The 19,784-nt window shown below is 39.3% G+C and overlaps 1 protein-coding gene across 2 annotated transcripts in view; it reads right to left on the bottom strand.

Annotated features, from left to right (window-relative positions):
• The window catches only part of frmd5b (FERM domain containing 5b), a 43,090-nt gene that overhangs the window by 18,238 nt on the left and 5,068 nt on the right, over positions 1-19,784 (bottom strand). Inside the window, exons 2-7 of one of the 2 annotated variants that reach the window (XM_052151815.1) lie at positions 5,014-5,118; positions 3,299-3,341; positions 2,596-2,674; positions 742-839; positions 469-592; positions 53-140 (exon numbers count right to left, since the gene is read on the bottom strand). In XM_052151815.1, coding sequence (XP_052007775.1) covers positions 53-140; positions 469-592; positions 742-839; positions 2,596-2,674; positions 3,299-3,341; positions 5,014-5,118 — 537 coding nt within the window. The remainder of the gene's footprint in view (positions 1-52; positions 141-468; positions 593-741; positions 840-2,595; positions 2,675-3,298; positions 3,342-5,013; positions 5,119-19,784) is intronic. The other variant, XM_052151822.1, reaches the window with a different exon arrangement.

A 19,784-nucleotide genomic window follows, 5' to 3' on the forward strand; every position in this document is an offset into this window, starting at 1 on the left:
GGAAGTTATTTCTTGGATAGCGGAAGATACTGTAAAGAGATTTGATACTGACCTTGCAGGGGTGTGGATCAACTCCATATGTTTCTAGAGTCTGAGCTTTCCTTAAAAAATTCAACTCAGAGGTCTCAGGAATCTGGCCTCTGTAGGAAGGAGAAATAGTAAATAGTAAATTCCTACCATTTGTTTTGGGAGATCATTTCATATATTACATTTACTATAATCCTTCATTTGAGTCTGACATACTATAGCACAATGAAATAAAATGTGCTTCATGTGGTAACAGCTAAATTAACTGTTTTAATGAAATAATAAAAAATTGAAAAACCCTTTAACGACACAGAATCAACCTGAATAAATTTATACACTAATTTAAAGGGTTAGATCATGTAGAAATAGCTACTTAAGGTAAAAAATTGCAGGTTACCACATTATGCATGCTATTGACTGGCTAATTAAATGTAGTCTTACATCAGCTCAGTTTTATGAATTTCAGCAATACGGCATTCCAGGCGCTCAGAATGCTTGGGAAAAAACTGAAACTTAGAGCTGTAACCTTCTGGATGCTTTCCTGGGTCATAGTCTCCAATCTCAGCTAGAGAATTAAAGAGAATGAAATACAACCAGTGTCATCATGAACTACAGAGTGTCTTGTCTTTTAAAATGATATGGCAAAGCTCTCAAGATGCCAACACTCAACCCAAAATGTAAACAATGTCTACTGTGACTGTGATATGCTGTTACCCTGCAGAATATATGCAGCCAATGTGGCAGCATCCAAACTTTTGCACAGGAGCCGGCCATGATACAAATCTCTTTTAATCTGTAGGAAGACCAGGTATCTGTAAACAATGAAGAGCACATCCTCAACTAGGTACAGTCTGTGTGTGATGGACATGAATGTACAAGAGAATTTTAGGATTTCTAATTGATGAAATGGAACTTACTGTGTGTTTTTTTGGGTACAATGGTGCTAAAGGCCCCTTGGGGTAAAAGGCATTTTTTCCCCCCGAAAAATACTAAACAACAACAAAAATACCACACTACCTTCTTTGACACCTCTTTCTCACTACATACACTACAAAATGTTCCTGATTTATGAGATCATAGCATGCAATGTATAAAGTTTAATTTTGAGGTATTTTGATCTAATATTTAATCATTTTATAATGTTGTAAATTTATGTTACGATATTATCAAATTTACCAAAATACTTATTTATAGTTTTCAGTTTTATTCAAGATGATTACATCAAGAGTTTTTTAATCTCTATCCAATAAGTGAAAGGATGGTATTTGGGGTAAAAAGCCTGCCTGTTGCAGGGGCTAAAAGCCCCCCATATAACACATTGTTTTTCATAAACGGGGCGAATAGATTTGTTATGAAGAATGTTCAAAGTGGGTTCAAATTGACTGACCTAACCACAATGGAATTAATTTGTTTATAGAATACTCTAGATGTTATGAAATCCCACGAAATGAACAGGAAATGGTGAAAATTTTTCTAAAGTGGCTATTTTGAATAAGTATTATCTTAATTTTTTACTCAAAAAAGCATCATGCTGTCTCAAAAGCATTTGTCTCATTTGTCTCAAGTTGAAAAATGTTGCCCTATTACTATTGTTCCTATATTTACACTATATCACTATAACACGCCATTTAACCATTTAACCCCAAATTTGCCCTAAAAGCACACCTTAAAAAAAAGAAAACTTATTTTAATCAAAACAACTTTCAGCTATTATTATTTTTTCAAGCAAATTATGTGGCTCCATCAATTGTCAGAGAGCTAGAGAAAGACAAAGAGACCCAAGAGCAGAAGAACAGTTCAAAGGCCAAGGATCCCGGCTCAAGCTTCGGTAGCGCTCCGTGGCCATGCAAGGGGCAATCCGTGAAAATTGTGTTCATAGACGAGTGTGTGCGTTGTGGAAGTCAGGAACAGATTCATAGGAATCCTCCGTTGAAGCGTAGTGAGGTGCAGAGAATGCCCAGCAGACTAAGGCAAACTTTCTCCTGACACACAGACAGAGACGAGGAATTCTCTGTTGAAGATAAGCTGACACGCAGCAAATTGGACGGCAACCTCACTACCGAAAAACGGACTGAGACCGGCAACTAACAGATACACAAGACAGGACCAACTAGGCAGAGAGAGTGAAGTATGTTACTTCACATCAAACAACAGTCTTGCAAAGATACTGAGACCACAAATGGCTTAATAAGGGGTGAATTAGAGGAGAACCAGGTGCTAATTGCATGCTAATTAGTAGCATTATCAGTATTCCCATGGAAACACTGATCATGCATCCCGGAAGTGCCTGCGAGACATGAGGGAGAAAAAAGAACAAAACATACAAAACAAACCAACAAACTTACCGGAGCCGTGACATCAATATTCAATAAAAAGAAATTTAATTTTTCAATCTTGATACACTATGTGACAAAAAAAAATTTCCTTAAGGTGTGCCTTTAGCCCCATTGTACCCTATACGTATATTGCTTAACTATAGTTCAGTTAATGGTAGTCTATAGGAACAATAATGGACTTAGGAATTAAAAATGGTTACACATGAAAATGCTTAATGGTAGTGAGCAATACCTAGTGATCTCTTCTTTAAGAGCTGCAGGGTCCGGGGGATAGAACTTTACACGCAAACACATGGTGTATGGTGGCTGAGCTAGGACATAAAATTTAAAGTGATGTAATCAAGTGGTCAATTTATTTATTTATTTATTTTTAATCCCCCTTTTTCCCCAATTTGGAATAACCACTTCCCACTACTTAGTAGGTCCTCGTGGTGGCACGGTTACTCACCTCGATCCGGGTGGTGGAGGACAAGTCTCAGTTGCCTCTGCTTCTGAGACCGTCAATCCGCTCATCTTATCACATGGCTTGTTATGCATGACACCATGGAAACTCTGCACATGGAGGCTCACGCTATACTCCACAATCCACACACAACTTACCACGTGCCCCACTGAACCACTAATTGCAACCAAGAGGAGGTTACCCCAAGTGGCTCTACCCTCCCTAGCAACCGGGCCAATTTGGTTGTTTAGGAGACCTGGCTGGAGTCACTCAGCAAACCCTGGATTCGAACTTGCGACTCCAGAGGTGGTAGTCAGTGTCAATACTCGCTGAGCTACCCAGGCCACCCTAATCATGTGGTCAAGTGGTAAAAGTTTTCACCACTTAAATATTTGAATGCAAAAAATATTTTTTACACAAAATCCTAAATTATGCACAGCACAAGAAGGATGAAGGTAGAATTTTGCACAGATATTAGTGAAGAATGACTTACATCTCATTTGTTTAGTTATTGGCTTACTGAACTCCAGCCAATGCTGAAACAACAAAATCAAAAGAAATTATGACTAGATTACAGATAGAAATTCCAGAATATCTGTTTAACTCATTGTTATGACCAGTCTTGTCTAATTATTACTCTTCATAGTATTACATATCAATTAGAACTTGCAGTTACTCATTAGAACAAGCATGTGATTTTTGTGCATACACTGTAATAAATCTTTTGTGAGATAATCTAAAAATGTGTCAAAAATATTTTTTTAATATTGTTTTATAATTTTTAATGATCAGATCAGGTAAAAATCTTAAGGATAATTTCACCCAAAAATTCTGTCATTAGTCTCATTTCATACCAAACCCATATCACTTTCTTTCTTCAGTGGAACATAAAAGGAGCTATTTTGTTTAATTTATCAGTTGATCTTTTTTTCCATTCAGTTACAATGAATGGGAACTGGATCATTAAAGTTTCAAAATGGATGCAAAACATAAATGTATCATTAAAGTGGCCTATACCACTCGTGCACAATATGCCAAGTCTTCTGAAGCTATATTATACCGTAGCTTTGTGTAAGGAACACGAGATCTGGATGTCACAATTTTCAGTGAATAACAATTTAACAACAACTTCTATGAACTACATTATTTATGCTTTTATAGTGACCTTTTTGAAGCTTTCAGTCCCCATCTTATTGTATTTGCGTTAAAAAGAGAGACCAACACATTATTAAAGGTGCTTTAAGCAATTTATTTATGGAATGGTAAGCTGAAAATATTCCTTTTCCCTGAAAGACATCAATGAATTAGATATCTCACCGGTCTCTGCGACAGCACTAGGCTGTCTAAACAGCAAACAAAAATGTGACCGCGGGCCGCAGACACATGTTTTGATCAGCCAATCAGAAGACTTTGATGTCTGTCAATCGTTTACCTAATAAGTAGCCACAGGCAACATTTGTCAACTTGCGCTTAGTCTATGTATTGTAATATCAAGTTCTCATAGTGAAGTACTTCAAGTGGAACATTCAGGTATCATGTCATATTCATAATCATAACAATTGTCACCTGAGGGCACTACTTTGCTACTGTTGTGTTTGACAACTGTGAGAAGACGCATTGCTGTTCTGTGACTCAATGCTATCTTTGGAGGGCGGTGTTTTGGAAAGAGGGGGCATATCTTATTCAATGGCTCAGTCTCATAGAAGTTCCAGAAAGGCTAAAAATTGTTACAGCACCTTCAAGTACATTATTGGTACTTACGTTAAAATTACTCATGTGTTCCATTGAAGAAAGTCTCATGGGTTTGGAATGACATGAGGGTGAGTAAATAATGGCAACATTTTACTTTTTGAACGAACAATACTTTAAGGTAACAATTGTGCAGTTTCACTTTTTACAGTGTACCACTTAACAAGCTCATGCACAAACATAAAAACTGAGACATCCACCAAACATAAACAGACAGATAATCTGATCATGACTGACAGTTGATTGAGAGATTTGTATTGTTTTCAGAACTAGAATGTATAAGCTTTTTTTTTTAGCAACAAAATATTGATTAAAAGTTTACCAATATTGATTGGTAATAATAGTCACTGTCTTGCTCTCTCTCACACAGTCTTTCCATCTCACAAAATATGAAAAATACCAACTTTCAACTTTCAGTGCTGCTAACTACTTACAATATATTATACTATAGGAACTCACTCGTTGCTTGTCTGGGTCCACAAATCTGATGCCAAAGTAGTCTTTCTCCAGCAGGTTCAGATGCTGACAGACCTGCCCAAACAGCCACTGACCCTTTGCATCCCTCTGGAACAGGAAGACAAAAATATACAAGTGACAACTATGACACACTACTGGGGCACCAGATAATATCTGAAAGCACATCAATTCTTATTCATCATCAAAGTTTTGTTCCATTGGTTTCTAATTGAGCTTAATATTATTTAAACTCTGTCACTGAACTGGTAAACTGTGAAATTAGTATTTATATTGCCGGCATTGCATATAGCACAAGTTTTATGGATAGCTATACAATGTACTTCTAAACAGTGTCACATTCAAAAACAGGAAAACAGGAAATCCAGCAACTGAACAGCATCCAGACCTTGATGTTTACCAAGTAACCTCAAGCACCTCAAGATACATCAAGCACTTATGGTGGCAATAACTACATGGCAGTCAGATGATAATTAAGGTGAGAGTGTGCTTGGTCTGACTTCCTGTTAAATTCAAATATTATGTATGTTGCTCCAGAGAGAGCTTAATATTTAAAAATCTCTCTGGAGACAACGGAGCTCAATCAAATATTAACATTCAGGCAGCACTTTGAAAGGAGTTAGAAAGCTTTAGAGCTGTGTGTTAGAGGAAAGACAGGTTTATATATATATCTGCAAAAAGCAGTTGAGAGTGATCAGGGTCAAAGCAGCATCTTTTAAATGGGTCATGAATTGGAAAATCAAACTTACCATGATATCTTGACATATAAGTGTTCATAGCACTATAAAAACATACTGTAAATTTCAGAACTGAAAACTTCTTCGTTAGTCCAAAAAAAGGTGCTGAAATCTCTACTTCCTCCTCACTATTACATCATAGTGAGGTATTACATCAGCACAGGCCAGCCTCTGCATAAACAGATCAATGCCTACTTTATCGTCGACACTGTCGGTTAGCATAGAGAAGTGAGATTATTTTTGGAGCAACAGGAGGTGTCACGATGGCCACAAAGATGTCAAGACGTTGTGCAGTGCCAGGTTGTGGGAAACTATATTTCTTGCATTTGCTTCGCAAGGATCCCAACATTAAGTGAGAGTGGCTGACGTTTATTTTTAATGAAGTCCCGGATTGCTTTGGTAAGATTGTGTTTGTTTGCTCGCTTCATTTTACAGATGATTCTTTCACAAACAAAACAGTTCTAAGCAGGCTTTGCAGAGAGACTTAAATTAAAAGTTGATGCAGTGCCAACTATATTGTAACCGACAGTGATGTCGCAACAAACAAGTGTGAGTATCCATGTTAATTGTTCGTATGTTACAGACTGTTAGATGTGTTTGAGTATTTGATTTGATCCTAGTGATTTTACAAGTTCGTGTATTAGTTTTAATACACAAAGATCTCTAGCTGCATATATTTTCTGTTTTCTGAATATTTCTGTTGGCATGATGGCACAATTGCTACAGATGCACCTAAAGAGTATTGATATCAATATATTTAGACAATCTCTTTCCTTTTTAGTGAAAACACAACTCATTGTAATGAAAAATGTATGTGTTTGTCACTACACTGAATATATTATGAAAGATGATTATATGATGAACAACAGTGCGACAAACACCGGTGAATGTATCCTGTATACGTTTACATGTTGCACGGTAAGTGTATCCTTTCACTGTTATAACTGTGATAACACCAAGTATTTACACTTTATTTGGTACTGTTATGTGTTCCTCAGCATTTGTAAAACATGGAAATGTTTTACCGTTGGAAAACGCCTCAACTATGTTACAAGATACACACCGTTGTCTTGGTTTAAACAACAATAAAAGTAATTTTATTACACAAATAGTCAAGGAATAAAAATAAATTAGAGTGATTACTTACCATGCTGTCACAGACTGCAGTATCCATGGTGTATGTGGAGGGGGTTCATTTTCTTCAAATTCGGGATCAGACTCTGGCTCAAACATGTATGGGTGAATTCCTCCGGTTGTCATATTTTAACCATCCGAAGTTTTCAAAACAACCCCACACATGCGTTACGCAAGGGCGTTTACACTTATCCACAAGCAAAGATGTTACCCATTCACAGCAGTGGGCATTTACACTGAAGTCTTCAAGAACACATGCCCCAAAAAACAGAGCATTTGAATCAGAGGCACAAAAACTGGATAGAAAATTACCAATTATTCCTAAATTATGACAACTTAAAAATCACACTAACATTATAATTGGACCTCAAGGAACATTATAAAATAAAATACAAATCCAAACAGGTTCAACATAGACAGCAGTGAACTAGCAGGCTTGCGTATCAAGAAATTATAAGCAGTAATCTAGAGGGTTAGCTCTTTTCAGCATTCATTCAGCATGTTCAACATATGTACAGTAGGTAAAGTATGGTACATGGGTAATGTAAAACCTGAAAATATTACAATACATAGACTAAGCTCAAGTTGACAAATGTTGCCTGTGGCTGCTTATTAGTTAAGAAGTTTATTCTTGTGTTGTGGTCATGATCTGAGATGGATGCAGAACTCATGTCAGAAACTACAAGCAATGTTTGATGCACTAGTCACTGCAATATGTTCTCAGATCTACATTTAGATTAAATATTAAAATCAGCCCAGTATCAGCACCAGAAACAATATTAATAAATGATGTCTGTGTTTCAAGGGAATGGAAATCTAGTGAGAGATAAAGGTGTGATTTGTGCAATTCTGTGTGTGTGTGTGTGTGTGTGTGAGAGAGAGAGAGAGAGAGAGAGAGAGAGAGAGAGAGAGAGAGAGAGAGAGAGAGAGAGAGAGAGAGAGAGAGAGAGAGAGAGATAACTGGTTTAAATAAAAAGCAGTCTCTGGTTATTGCTTTCCACTACACGACAACTAAATATAGAATTGTAATGAGAAGAATATAACTCCAAAATATATACACTACTGTATATGGCCAAAGGTATGTGTAAAACAAACATCACATTCATTTTTGCTTGTTGGCTTACTTTTAAAACCACTGGCATTAATAGGGAGTTGGTCTTCCCTTATATCTTCCACTCTTCTGCGAAGACTTTCCTCTAGATTATGAAACATGACAACTGGGATTTGCTCCCATTCAGACACAAGAGCAACAGTGAGGTCAGGCACTGATTTTGGACAATGCACTGGCCTGGCTCTCAATCGGTGTTCAAATTCATCCCAAATGTGTTCAGGGGGGTTCAGGTCTAGGGTTTGTGCTGGCCAGACTGTGTAAACCATTTTATATGGACCTAACTTCTGTCGCATTGTAATGCTGGAAACAGGGTTCCTGGCCACGGAAACCTGGAAATATCAGTGAGTTGTGTTTTCCAGGCCTGGAAAGTCATGAAAATTAATAAGATCTCAAAAGTTATGGAAATTCTAAAGTGAATAATATTTTTTTTTTTTTTAAGCATCTATAATGCATCAAGATTTTCTCTGCTCTAAAATATTTAATGAGCTAGGTTTTGCTCTTGTGTAGAAGAAAACTTGCTTGCAAGCCATGGTGATGTCTGATTTGTCAGTGAATCATTCTTTTTAACCAGTTCTTTTCAAGGAATTAGCCTAGTTCAAAAGGTTCACAAATCAGTCTAAATGATTAATATACAAATCTGTCTGTATAAAAAAAAAAAAAAAAAACTGTGTCCAATTACCAAAAATGCCTAGAAAAATCATTTGAATTCATTGGTCAAAAAGAGTGGGAACACAGAGGAACAGATAAGTGCCCTCGCAAAACTGTTGACACAAAGTTGGAAGCACATAATTCTCTGGAATATCACTGAATTTCATTGCATTAAGATTTGTCTATACTAAAAATGAAAGGAATCATGTCGTGACATAAAAATAAAAACAAATTGTGTGGACACTCCCTTCTGATTAAAGGGTTTGGCTTCATGACGTTTGTACAGCTGTGTTTAACAGCAAGGTAAAACTGTTTCCAGCTGGAGGAGTTGACAGCTATGTCTTCCAGTTTCAGCCTTTGGATGTCACATGTCTTCACTAAAGTTCTTAATTGCACTTTAAAGCAACTTTTCTATTTCCCTACAGTCCACTGACTATGGATGAGTATACTTCCTTGGCTAACATTTCTGTGCATCATAAATGCATGTCGTAGACAGCGCAGTTGGTATTGACAAATGATGGTCTAAATATGGCTGCTGTTTTTACTGAATTTTGAGTGTGTGGCTTCTTGGCTTACAGGCAATGGCAAACACCAGGTGGCACTGAAAACAAAGCAGGTTGTCAAAAAGCATGAGCCATTCATGATTTATGCTGGTAAGTGTTAGTCTGATGCTTGTGCTAGCTAGTTTTTCTGAGGAAGCTGGTTGACCAGGAGAGGTCTGCTCGTTAAGATCCAGCTTTAGGTCAGCATCCAAAACACAACATATGCTGGTGACCACTGACCAGCAATGCTTGTCTTTTCAAAAGAGCAGTAGAAGTTATATGCTGTAGGATGCAGGACTCATCCAAGACAACATCAAATTAATGGAACTTAATTTGTCAAAAAAAGCAGGAAAACAAGTTTTTGGTTTATTTATTCAAAGGCCTTGGAAACAGTGCAATGACTCTTCTCAATAGGCTGTCAAGTCTTAGGGGTTAATTAAGTAGATGTGAACAACTGCGGAGGAAAGATTTTTAGAATAACATCTTAAATTTCATTCCATCCCTCACACAATGATATTAAATGGCTTCATAATATGGTAGTATAGACTACTTATATAGTGTTGTGATGGTGCTTTTTGCTCACTGTATGCTTTCTTTGTATAGATGAGCAGTTCCTCCATTTGAGTTCTCAGAAAAAAGTCATATGGGTTTATAAAATGACATAAGGGTGCGTAAATAATAACAAAATATTTTTGGGGTAAACAATTCCTTCAGTCAAATCTGTCTATTTGTTATTTATTTTTTTAGCTATAAAAGAAGAGTCACTGAAGTTAGGTCATTGCAGTCTCTCTCATACAAACATACATAAACACAAATAATGAATTGCTTACCATTAAGGACTCACATTTAGGAGGAGACTGTATTAGACAGTATGCAACTGACTTGTATTTGACACTACCCAGCTTGCAGTAGGATAATTCAATTAGAATATCAAAGCTGATATATACAGTGCGGCACTCCACAACACATAAATAGGGATATGCATTTTAATCATTAAGGTCTAATTTAAATAATACAAAAAGGTCATAAGCAACTTTTATGTAAAGACTGTCTTTACAGATTGACTGCTTGCATCCTTGTTTATTAAATAAAAATTTCCATCAAATTGTGAAATTGCGAATCCTTCCTAACCAGGTATATCTAATAATCTTATCTATTATAGCCTGGGGATTGGGATCGTCTTACAGGCAACATTTGAGCAAGAGCAAAATAATGCAACAATGTGATATTCAACTGGAGATCTGAGCATGCAACTGTTATAAACTCGAAACCTCAAAGCACTGACAAAGAAACTAAATTGTGGGGGACAAGACATCCAGATTATCTATTAATGGTTTGTTGTTTGTCTCATAACATTAGCTCAAGTCAGCATTGTCTGACAGAGGTAAGAACTTGTAAGACTTCAGTTCATGCTGACAACGGTTAAGTTTACAATGCAAGACACGTAAGAAAAACAGATAAAAGTGAGTCATTTTAATGGTAGCTAAATGTAATTGCTTGGATACTCCTAGAGAAATAGAAAGAAAAAGAGAGAAACTACCTGTTTCTTAATAACATTATTATATTATTTTAAGATTATCTTTAACACTAGCATACCAATAATATGGACTTAAGGCTTGCAAACTCTCCACTTATGATCCCAGTTTATTTCCGCTAAATCCACTCCTTCACTTAACAGAGCAGACATACACTGCCTAGCCAAAAAAAGTCGCCTTTAGCTTTGATTATGGCACGCATTCGTCATGGCATTGTTTAGACAGCCTTATGCAACGTCAAAAAATTTATTTCCATCCAGAGTTGCATAAATCTTTGGCCGAGATCTGGTGTTGATGACAGGAGAGTCAAACCACTCGGTAAAGTCTTCTCCAGCACATCCCAAAGACTTTCGATGGAGTTAAGGTCAGGACTCTGTGGTGGCCAATTCATGTGTGAAAATGATTCCTTATGCTCCCTGAACCACTCTTTCCTAATTAGCCACATGAATAACTGGCTTTATTGTGGCCACACAACTGTTTAGTCACAATCCTGTAAATTCTCGTCGCAATGTGTGTGGAAATGCTCTTAATTTCCCTATTAAATAGAGCTGTGAATTCTACTGTCCATTTTTTACAATGTGACTTTTACACAAAGCTTTTAGTGATCTCCGATCATGATCATTCAAAATTTTTTCCAACCACATTTCTTCCGCAAAGCTGAAGGTTCACCACTATCTTACCAGGTTTTAAAAATGCGTTTGACAGTTCTTTCAGCAATCTCCTTGTTTTCTTGCAGTCCAATAATGTACCCCTTCTCTAACACAGTATAATATTTTCCACAACCACGGGATACATCGTCCTATATGTTTGTATAAGAAATGAGAAGCAACAAGCTGCATCTGTTAAGGTTAAAAGAATTGTTGCCAGCTGAAACATATTAATCACTGCAATAATGATCCAATCATAGGCTCTTAAGTATATGTTTATTTAAATCCAAATGCTGAATTTTTTGGGGGGAACAGGCAGTGTATGTTTTTTATTTTCTGCCCATTATTTCAGGCCAATCCAGCTGAAGTGTCAGGCATTTGGCACTATTTTACTTTGAGTAGCTAATTTGTGGAATGGACACAGCATTTTGTTTAGATATATAGCAGGCCCATTGCTGATTACCTAACAGGACAAGCATTTTGGTCTGAGGAAAACAACAACTGTGGTTTTGTTAGCTGTGATCTTACTGTGACATTGGAATGGGTAGCTGTGTAAGCCAGGAGATTTTACTGCACTTCAGTGACAATTAAGGTAAATCTTTGATTATTAGTGAATATTTTAGGGTAATCCAGAATTGAATCCAATTCACGCATTTAACACTTTTTAACTTTGAGTTTCTAATTTGTGGGCTGGACTCAGCTGTATAGAAATTAGCAATTAGTACTTAAGTAGTGAGAGAATTGTAGTGGTAGCAGATGTGTCAGCCTTGGTGTGCAGCCCTCTTCATGTGAAGAATTATCTTGGGTAAAGACCTGTCCACCGAGCAAGGACACCGGCAAGGCGCCAGCCACTACACCAAGTTTTATCCCCCCTCTCTCTTCCTTTTCCACATAGTACTTATATTTCTTTGTTATACTTATATTATGTGTTTTCAGTACATTCCTGTTCTTTCATGTAGGAGAAAATCTACATGCACACACTATAGACTACGTAATCCAGAACACCTAAGGTCACTTAGCACTGTCTCTACACAGTCTCTCTCCATCTCTGTTGGACTGTGGAACTGCCAGTCATCTGTCAACAAAGCTGACTTCATTCTGGCCTTTGCCAGTCAGTCAAAACTCAATGTTTTGGCTCTGACTGAGACCTGGATCTGCACAAACAACACTGCAACTCCCTCAGCTCTCTCTACTGACTTCACTTTCACCCACACCCCTCATCTAACTGGGCAGGATGGGGGAACTGGTTTGCTCATTTCCAACTCATGGAAATTCACTCCACTCTCATCTCTCTGCAATAAAACAACTTTTGAATATCATGCCATTACTGCCACCAAACCTCAAGCAGCTGACTTTCCTGCTCTTCTGACCTCATTTGACCTTACAAGATTTGACACCCCTGCAACTCACAGAGCCAGCTAGATCTCATCCTTACAAGTAATTACATCACCACTAATCCATTTGTTACTCCTCTACATATCTCTTACAATTTCTTCATCCAGTTTTCTCTCACTCTCCTTTCTTCTTTACATCTCACTCTACCTAAGGTCTCCTTCCGACACAACCTTCGCTCTCACTCACCCACTCACTTCTCTTCCATAGACTCTGCATCCCTTCCCTCCAATAACCATTTCTCTTCACTTGATTTAAATGAAGCTACAAATGCTCTTTGCTCATCATTAACTTCTTGTCACGATATTGTCTGCCCTCTTATCTCCAGGCCAGCATGTGCCACACCCTCCAGCCCCTGGCTGTCAGAGACACTTCGTGAACACCACACGAGCTGAGGGCTGTGGAGAGAAAGTGGCACAAGTCAAATGACCCTGCGGACCTGAGAAAGTATCAATCACTTCTTTCTAACTGTCCTACCAACTGTCCACTTGACCCTATCCCCTCACATCTTATGCATCTCCATTACCTCTCCATCAACCTTACCCGAACTCACACACATTATCAACACATCTCTCACAACAGGAAACTTTCTCAATACATTAAAGATTGAGTAACCCCACTGCTAAAAAAAACAACACATAACCTGAAAGTAGTCGACAATAACAGACAAATCTCTCTCTCCTACCTTTTCTGTCTAAAACTATTGAGAGGGTCGTATTCAACAAGTAGCCTGCTTTTAGCCCACAGAACATCCTACTCGGGAGACATCAGTCTGGCTTCAATAAAGGACACTCAACAGAGACTGCCCTCTTGTCAGTAGCTGAAACTGGCAAAAGCTAACTCCAAATCATCTGTCCTCATACTCCTTGACTTGTCTGCTGCTTTCAAAACATAAGATTCACCTGTCCACCCTCTCTGAACTGAGCATCACAGGAACTGCGCTTGGATGGGCTGAATCATACCTCATTAGCAGATCTTTCAAGGTTTACTGTAGAGGAGAGGTGCCTAATTCACACCAGCTGACCACTGATGTTTCACAAGGATCAGTGCTTGGTCCTCTCCTCTTCTCCATATACACAACATAACTCGGACCGATCATTGAGGCACATGGCTTTTCCTACCACTACTACGCAGATGACACGCATCTCTACCTTTTGTTTCAGCCTGATGACCCAACAGTCTCAGCTCGTATCTCTGTTGGACTGGATGAAGAAATGCCACATTCAGCTCAACCTTGCCAAGATAGAACAACTCTTGATCCCAGCCAATCCATCTGTTGACCACAACCTCACTATTCGTTTTAGTTCAACTACACTAACACAAACCAGAACAGCTTGGAACCTGGGAGTGATGGTAGATGACTAGTTTAATTTTACCGCCTACATCTCATCAACCACCCGGTCTTACAGATTCGAGCTCTGAAACATCAGGAAAATTAGACCTTTTCTGTTTGAATATGCAACACAGCTCCTGGTCCAAGCTGTGGTCATTTCAAGACTGGACTACTGTAATGCTTTGTTGGCTGGCCTCCCAGCTAACACAATTAAGCCACTGCAGACGGTCCAGAATGCAGCAGCACATATGGTCTTCAATCAGCCAAAAAGGGCTCATGTCACTCCACTCTTGATTTCACTTCACTGGCTACCTGTATCTGCCCGCATCAAATTGAAGGCTTTGACTCTGGCCTTCAGGACAGCCAATGGAACCACACCATCTCACTTCAATTCACTTCTCCAGGTCTATGCTCCAACTCGCTCTCTGCGATCTATGAACAAGCTGCGCCTGGTGGTCCCATCACAACGAGGCTCAAAGTCTATTACACAATCTTTCACTTTCTCTGTTCCACTGTGGTGGAATGAGCGTCCAACCTCCACAAAATCTCCCTCAACATTCCAGAACCAGATGAAAGCACATCTGTTCTGTGAGCACGTAACCAATCCACACTAACTGCACTTAATATTGAACTTAACTTGTACATACTGTACACAAAAAAAAAAAACTTCTGTCTCTTTCTTCTGCGCCAGCACCTATACTACTCCTATATACTATATACTACGTGAGAAGTTGGTAGTACAATGCTGTAGATCAGCGTTTCTCAACGGGGGCGGTACCGCCCCCTAGGGGGCGTTTGGACAGTGTTGGGGGGCGGTGTGAACGAGGCAGCAGAGAGGGGGCTCAGGCACAAATGGGGGCGTTACTCAGAGGTAAAAAAATCTTTTCAGCTCTTCTCCTTAGCCTATGTCTTCGTCTTGCTCGGATTACTGCTGCCACTTCACCAGGAGGATATGCCAGGAGAGCCGCTTCCTAAGTTACACATGCTTTTAAGAGGCGGAGAATTTTCAAGCGTAAAATAAAGGCGCTTTCACCGGCTTTTTCTGTACATAACGCGGAATACATAATTAGGCGCATAATTAGTGCTCAGGGCTCACACTAATGACCGTAATTAATAATAAAAAAAGTGGCTGTTTTTGACGTCGTTTTTTTCTTCGGTTCAGTTCAGGTGGCCGAGCTGTTGTCGTCTTTGTTCGTCATTTGTAATCAAATGACCGTTTGTAGGCTATTCAAATTTGAAGCCTAGTATATATTGCCTAATTGAGTGCGCGAACGACCGCTGCTTTTTCATTGGCCATTTAGGTTAGTTACGTTATTGTTCACGTGACTGGTTCATCTTAAATAAAATTGTGTGTGAGCCTGAATTTGTTTGAATTTCTAAATACATTTGCAATACCTTTCAAAAAATCCATGTGTTTTTGCATTTTTTTCCAAACACAATATTACTCAACTTGAGGCTTTTTTTTTTTTTTTTTTTTTTTAGGGGGGGTGTTAAGAGGATCATGAAGAGGTCAGGGGGGCGTTTGTTCAAAAAAGGTTGAGAACCACTGCTGTAGATGTTGTTTGAACTTTGTATGACAAATTGCTTGCTATGATCCTCATGTGTACGTCACTTTGGATAAAAGTGTCTGCTACATGACAAAATGTAAATGTAATGTAAATGTTATGATGGTAATACCACCATAAAAAAATAAATAAATAAAATATATATATATATACACAATTAATTGTATGCATAATATGCTACCTAATATTCTATCCTACACTAAGTGATAACTCTCTAGCATTCTTTTTCTCTCTCTCTCTTCATCAGTTAAGATAATTTGTTGATCTAGCATGACTGAAGAGAGAGCTTGATCCAATGAGGCAGGGGAACTAGCCAAACCCGAAGGTCATGTACAAAACAATTACACAGTTAGTTGAGTTTATAATAGACTTGCATTTAAATGATTATTTTTCAGCACAACAACTGAGGAAGCATTGTGGGGGATAAAATTTCATTTTCAAGTTAGAATACTTATAAAGGACAAACCCAGTATCAGCAAACCGCTTAAGTTAAGAAAACCCTATAATAGTAAGATTTTTGTCACTAAGGGTTTTCTTACCTTAAGGTGTTTCTTCCACTTGGCTATAGACCTCTGAGCAATTAAAAGTTCCATTGGTATAGTGGAGAAGAAACACGCTTGTTCTGATAGAAAGGAAGAAACTAAGTGGGACACTGTTAAGAGTATTTTAAAATAATATTTAGTTGTTTTTTCAACCATTTTAGAGTTTATGGCATTATGTTTTCATGGCAATGACATTTTAATATTATATAAAACTTAATTGACAAGAGTTGATGACTCTCTTCAATTCCATAAAAGCTCCACTATAAATTTGCCTCCTCCAATTGCTCTAATATACACAGTTGGTCTTGTCTTTGAGCCTCATTACATACACTACTTTTTTTCCCCCCATGAAATACAAAACCACCTCAGAGACATGGAACACAAACGTACAATATCATTGCTTTCATCCACAAAGCATCGGATCAAACTTATTGATGAAAAGATAATTTGTGTTAATAGAAAAAGAGAAGTCACCCCATAAGAACAACTGCAAGAGATAATTCCTCATGCTATTTAATGCTAGAGTGAGATAACGGACAATAGAAGCAATTAGACACATGCCCCAAGTACAACACAAAAAATTACCCATTTGTAATTTCCTATCCAGTTATTATGATTCTGAAATTCTATTTACAAAAATTACAGGAAAAAAAGATGTGAAAATAGCTGTGTTGTGGAAACTATCAAAGGCTACAATGGACACATTGAATAGGGGGTTAATGGATAACGAGGAACTATTTATTCCCCGTATGTCTCTCACTCGACGTTGTGTCGAATGAAGGGACACTAGGGGTCTTTCTGGAAGGCCTCGGTTACCTCTGAACTTGAGAAAAGGCCATTGAGAAATTGGGAGACAGAATTGGCATGTCCCTCCCCCAGACATACGGGTATAAAAGGAGGGATTCGTGCATCTGTCCATTCAGATTTTTTCTTCAGAGCCGAGCGGTTGTGTGTTCAGCAAGCTGGTGTTCCACTAGTCGCCTCTAAGAGCATTGCTGTTGGATCCTACAGCGCATTACAAGCAGCTTTCTCCCTTCTATGCAAGCCATTGCAGTCCAGGCCCCTGAGAGCTTCGACAGCGTTTCCTTAAAGAGCGAATAAACCTGTAAAAGAGTATATTTCCTCTGAAAGAGTATACACTTGGCGTTGAACATCTTTTTAAAGATGCGTCTTTGTAAAGATGTCATTCCGCCTTTCTTTAGTTCCTGGATGCGGCAGATATCTCTCCGCTTCTTACAGTCATAAGAGCGTGTCTGGGCTGCGATCACACGCAGGCAACGTTTTTAATTAATTTTCTCATTGTGAGAACATAACCATGGCAACGTTGCGGTCGTGGCTTTCTTTCCTCTGAGAGAAAGCCACTTGAGCCGCCACCTTCATAAGGGATTGGGCCAGCGCGGCTGGCGATGAAGGCGATTTGAGGAGTGTAACGCGCTCGGTTTCGACGAGTAAATCCCCACAAACCACCCGCCCAGCATGCTCGATTGCTTCCATCTGGGTCCGATGATGTCTCCCTCGGACCCTGTGAGCTGGATGATGATTTTGCCGCTGCATTGGAGAGCGTCACAGCGGCGTCTGATGCTGATGACTCCACTGGGCTGCCACCTTTGTGTCTGCTCGTCCAGTCTGAGCCTGATGCACAGATGTTCGCTATGCTTGCCCGGGCCGCCGTGAGCGCGGGGCTGGAAACTTCTGCTTACACATAGCCCCCTTCCCCTCCACTGAGGCCATCACGTACGCTCTTTCTCCCAGGAGAGTCCACTAGGCTCGCGCTCCCTGGATGTCTTTCCTCCCTAGCCCTCTGGTCCATGAATTCAGCGGAGGAAATCCCGACCAGACCCACTATGGGTACTAACTACTCTGTACTGGAATAGGTGCTCTACAGGGTTTGGCCATCACAGATTAATCCCCCTGTGTGTATTTTCCACGGTACGGTCCCCCTGCTGGCGGACCCGTCTCCCTTGGGCAGTCCCCTCTGCAATCCGGTCGCTGTGTTTGTAGCAACTCCTCACTCGCTAGATAAGGTCTACCACCGTGCCTCTTCCACATGTGGCCTGAAAACTAGAGATGCACCGATCGACCGGCCAGGGACTGGAATTAGCCGATTTTCCGCATGCTCGGCCCGGATCGGTGACCGTCCGGTCAGCCTCACGTCTGTCTGATTCCAAGCCTGTCCGTTTTGTTGCCAGCAGCGCAGGCAATAACGTCACAGCCGCACGTAAACATGCCATTGGCGTGGAAGATCTTCACTGTGTGAGTGAAGAATACATAAAGTTCGAAATGTATAATGATTGCAAGGCCAAAGTAAACCGTGGGGGAACCACAACAATAACTTTCGGATAAACAAACCTAATTAGACATTTATAACACCATCACCCAGCTGAAAATGTCCATTTTAAAAAAGAAGCTAAAACGTGAAAGTGGCTAAAGCTAGCCAGAGCTCAGAGCCAGCCACAAGTCAGAAGCCTCTCCTATCATTCCTTGGTATGAGCAGCGAAAAGACCAAAGCAATTACGAGGAAAATTATGGAATTCATGGTCCTGGATGACCAGCTGCTCTCCATAGTTGAAGACAGAGGGTTCAGAAATACATTTCCTCGATACAGAGTATGAGGTACTTTCCGACGTCGCGTTGCCCGAGTTGTTTAATCTCGTGTCATGTAACACACGCAGCCTGTTATCTGTCAACATTTGGGTACACAAATCCGGGAGAGGGGAAGTGGGGTGCTGGATGGCAGAGGCAGGCTAAATACATCCAAATTGTGCCGTTGTGATTTAAAGTGCTGAGTAACGTAATTTTTCCCACCGTGTCCGATATTAAAATCAGTGCGACACACACATTGCAAAAGGCGTGGGCATTGTCGGTATGGCTTCGGGATATGAAATTCAATTCTTCCATCCAGCTGTTGTTAAATTTACATGTATATTTTGTTTTTTTCACCAGAGCACCAGCTGAGTCTTCTCCTCCCCTCTACCAGTGATGCTTGATTTAACATCCCGCGTCTACTGCCTGCGCAGATATCAACAGTGCAACTGGGTTGTAGGTTGCCAGATTGAGGACACAAATGATTTGTAATGTGTATGATGTGTTGATTATGTGAGTAGGATGCGTTTCATTCAAGATCTGGCAACTTCACCACCTTGGAATAATATATTGATGTGATTATTCATATAACGTGGTTTGGGCCATACAAATTACGGGAGTTTTTTTGGGGAGAAATAACAAAACGGGAGACTCCCGGGAAAAACGGGAGTGTTGACAGGTATGAAGATACAAGCCGTTCCCAAAGCAGTGCTCAGTTTTACAACTGATATTTGTACATCTAATGTAAGTTGAGCGTATTGGACACTTCAGTTTTTAAGATCTTTGGAATTGTTTTGTTAGACGAGTAATAAAGAGAAAAAGGTCCATTTATAAAAATAGTGGAAAATGACATCTGTTATATAAAGCAACTTATTTGCAGTTAATTTTTATTTCTACCTCTTTCCAGTCACAGAGCACTTTATTTTGAGAGTTGTTTAAGTGAGAGAAGATTCTGTAACTTAGTGCAGTTTGGGGGAAATTGTAATG

The sequence above is a fragment of the Xyrauchen texanus genome, chromosome 2 (genome assembly GCF_025860055.1).
Source record: "Xyrauchen texanus isolate HMW12.3.18 chromosome 2, RBS_HiC_50CHRs, whole genome shotgun sequence".
NCBI classification, from domain to species: Eukaryota; Metazoa; Chordata; class Actinopteri; order Cypriniformes; family Catostomidae; genus Xyrauchen; species Xyrauchen texanus.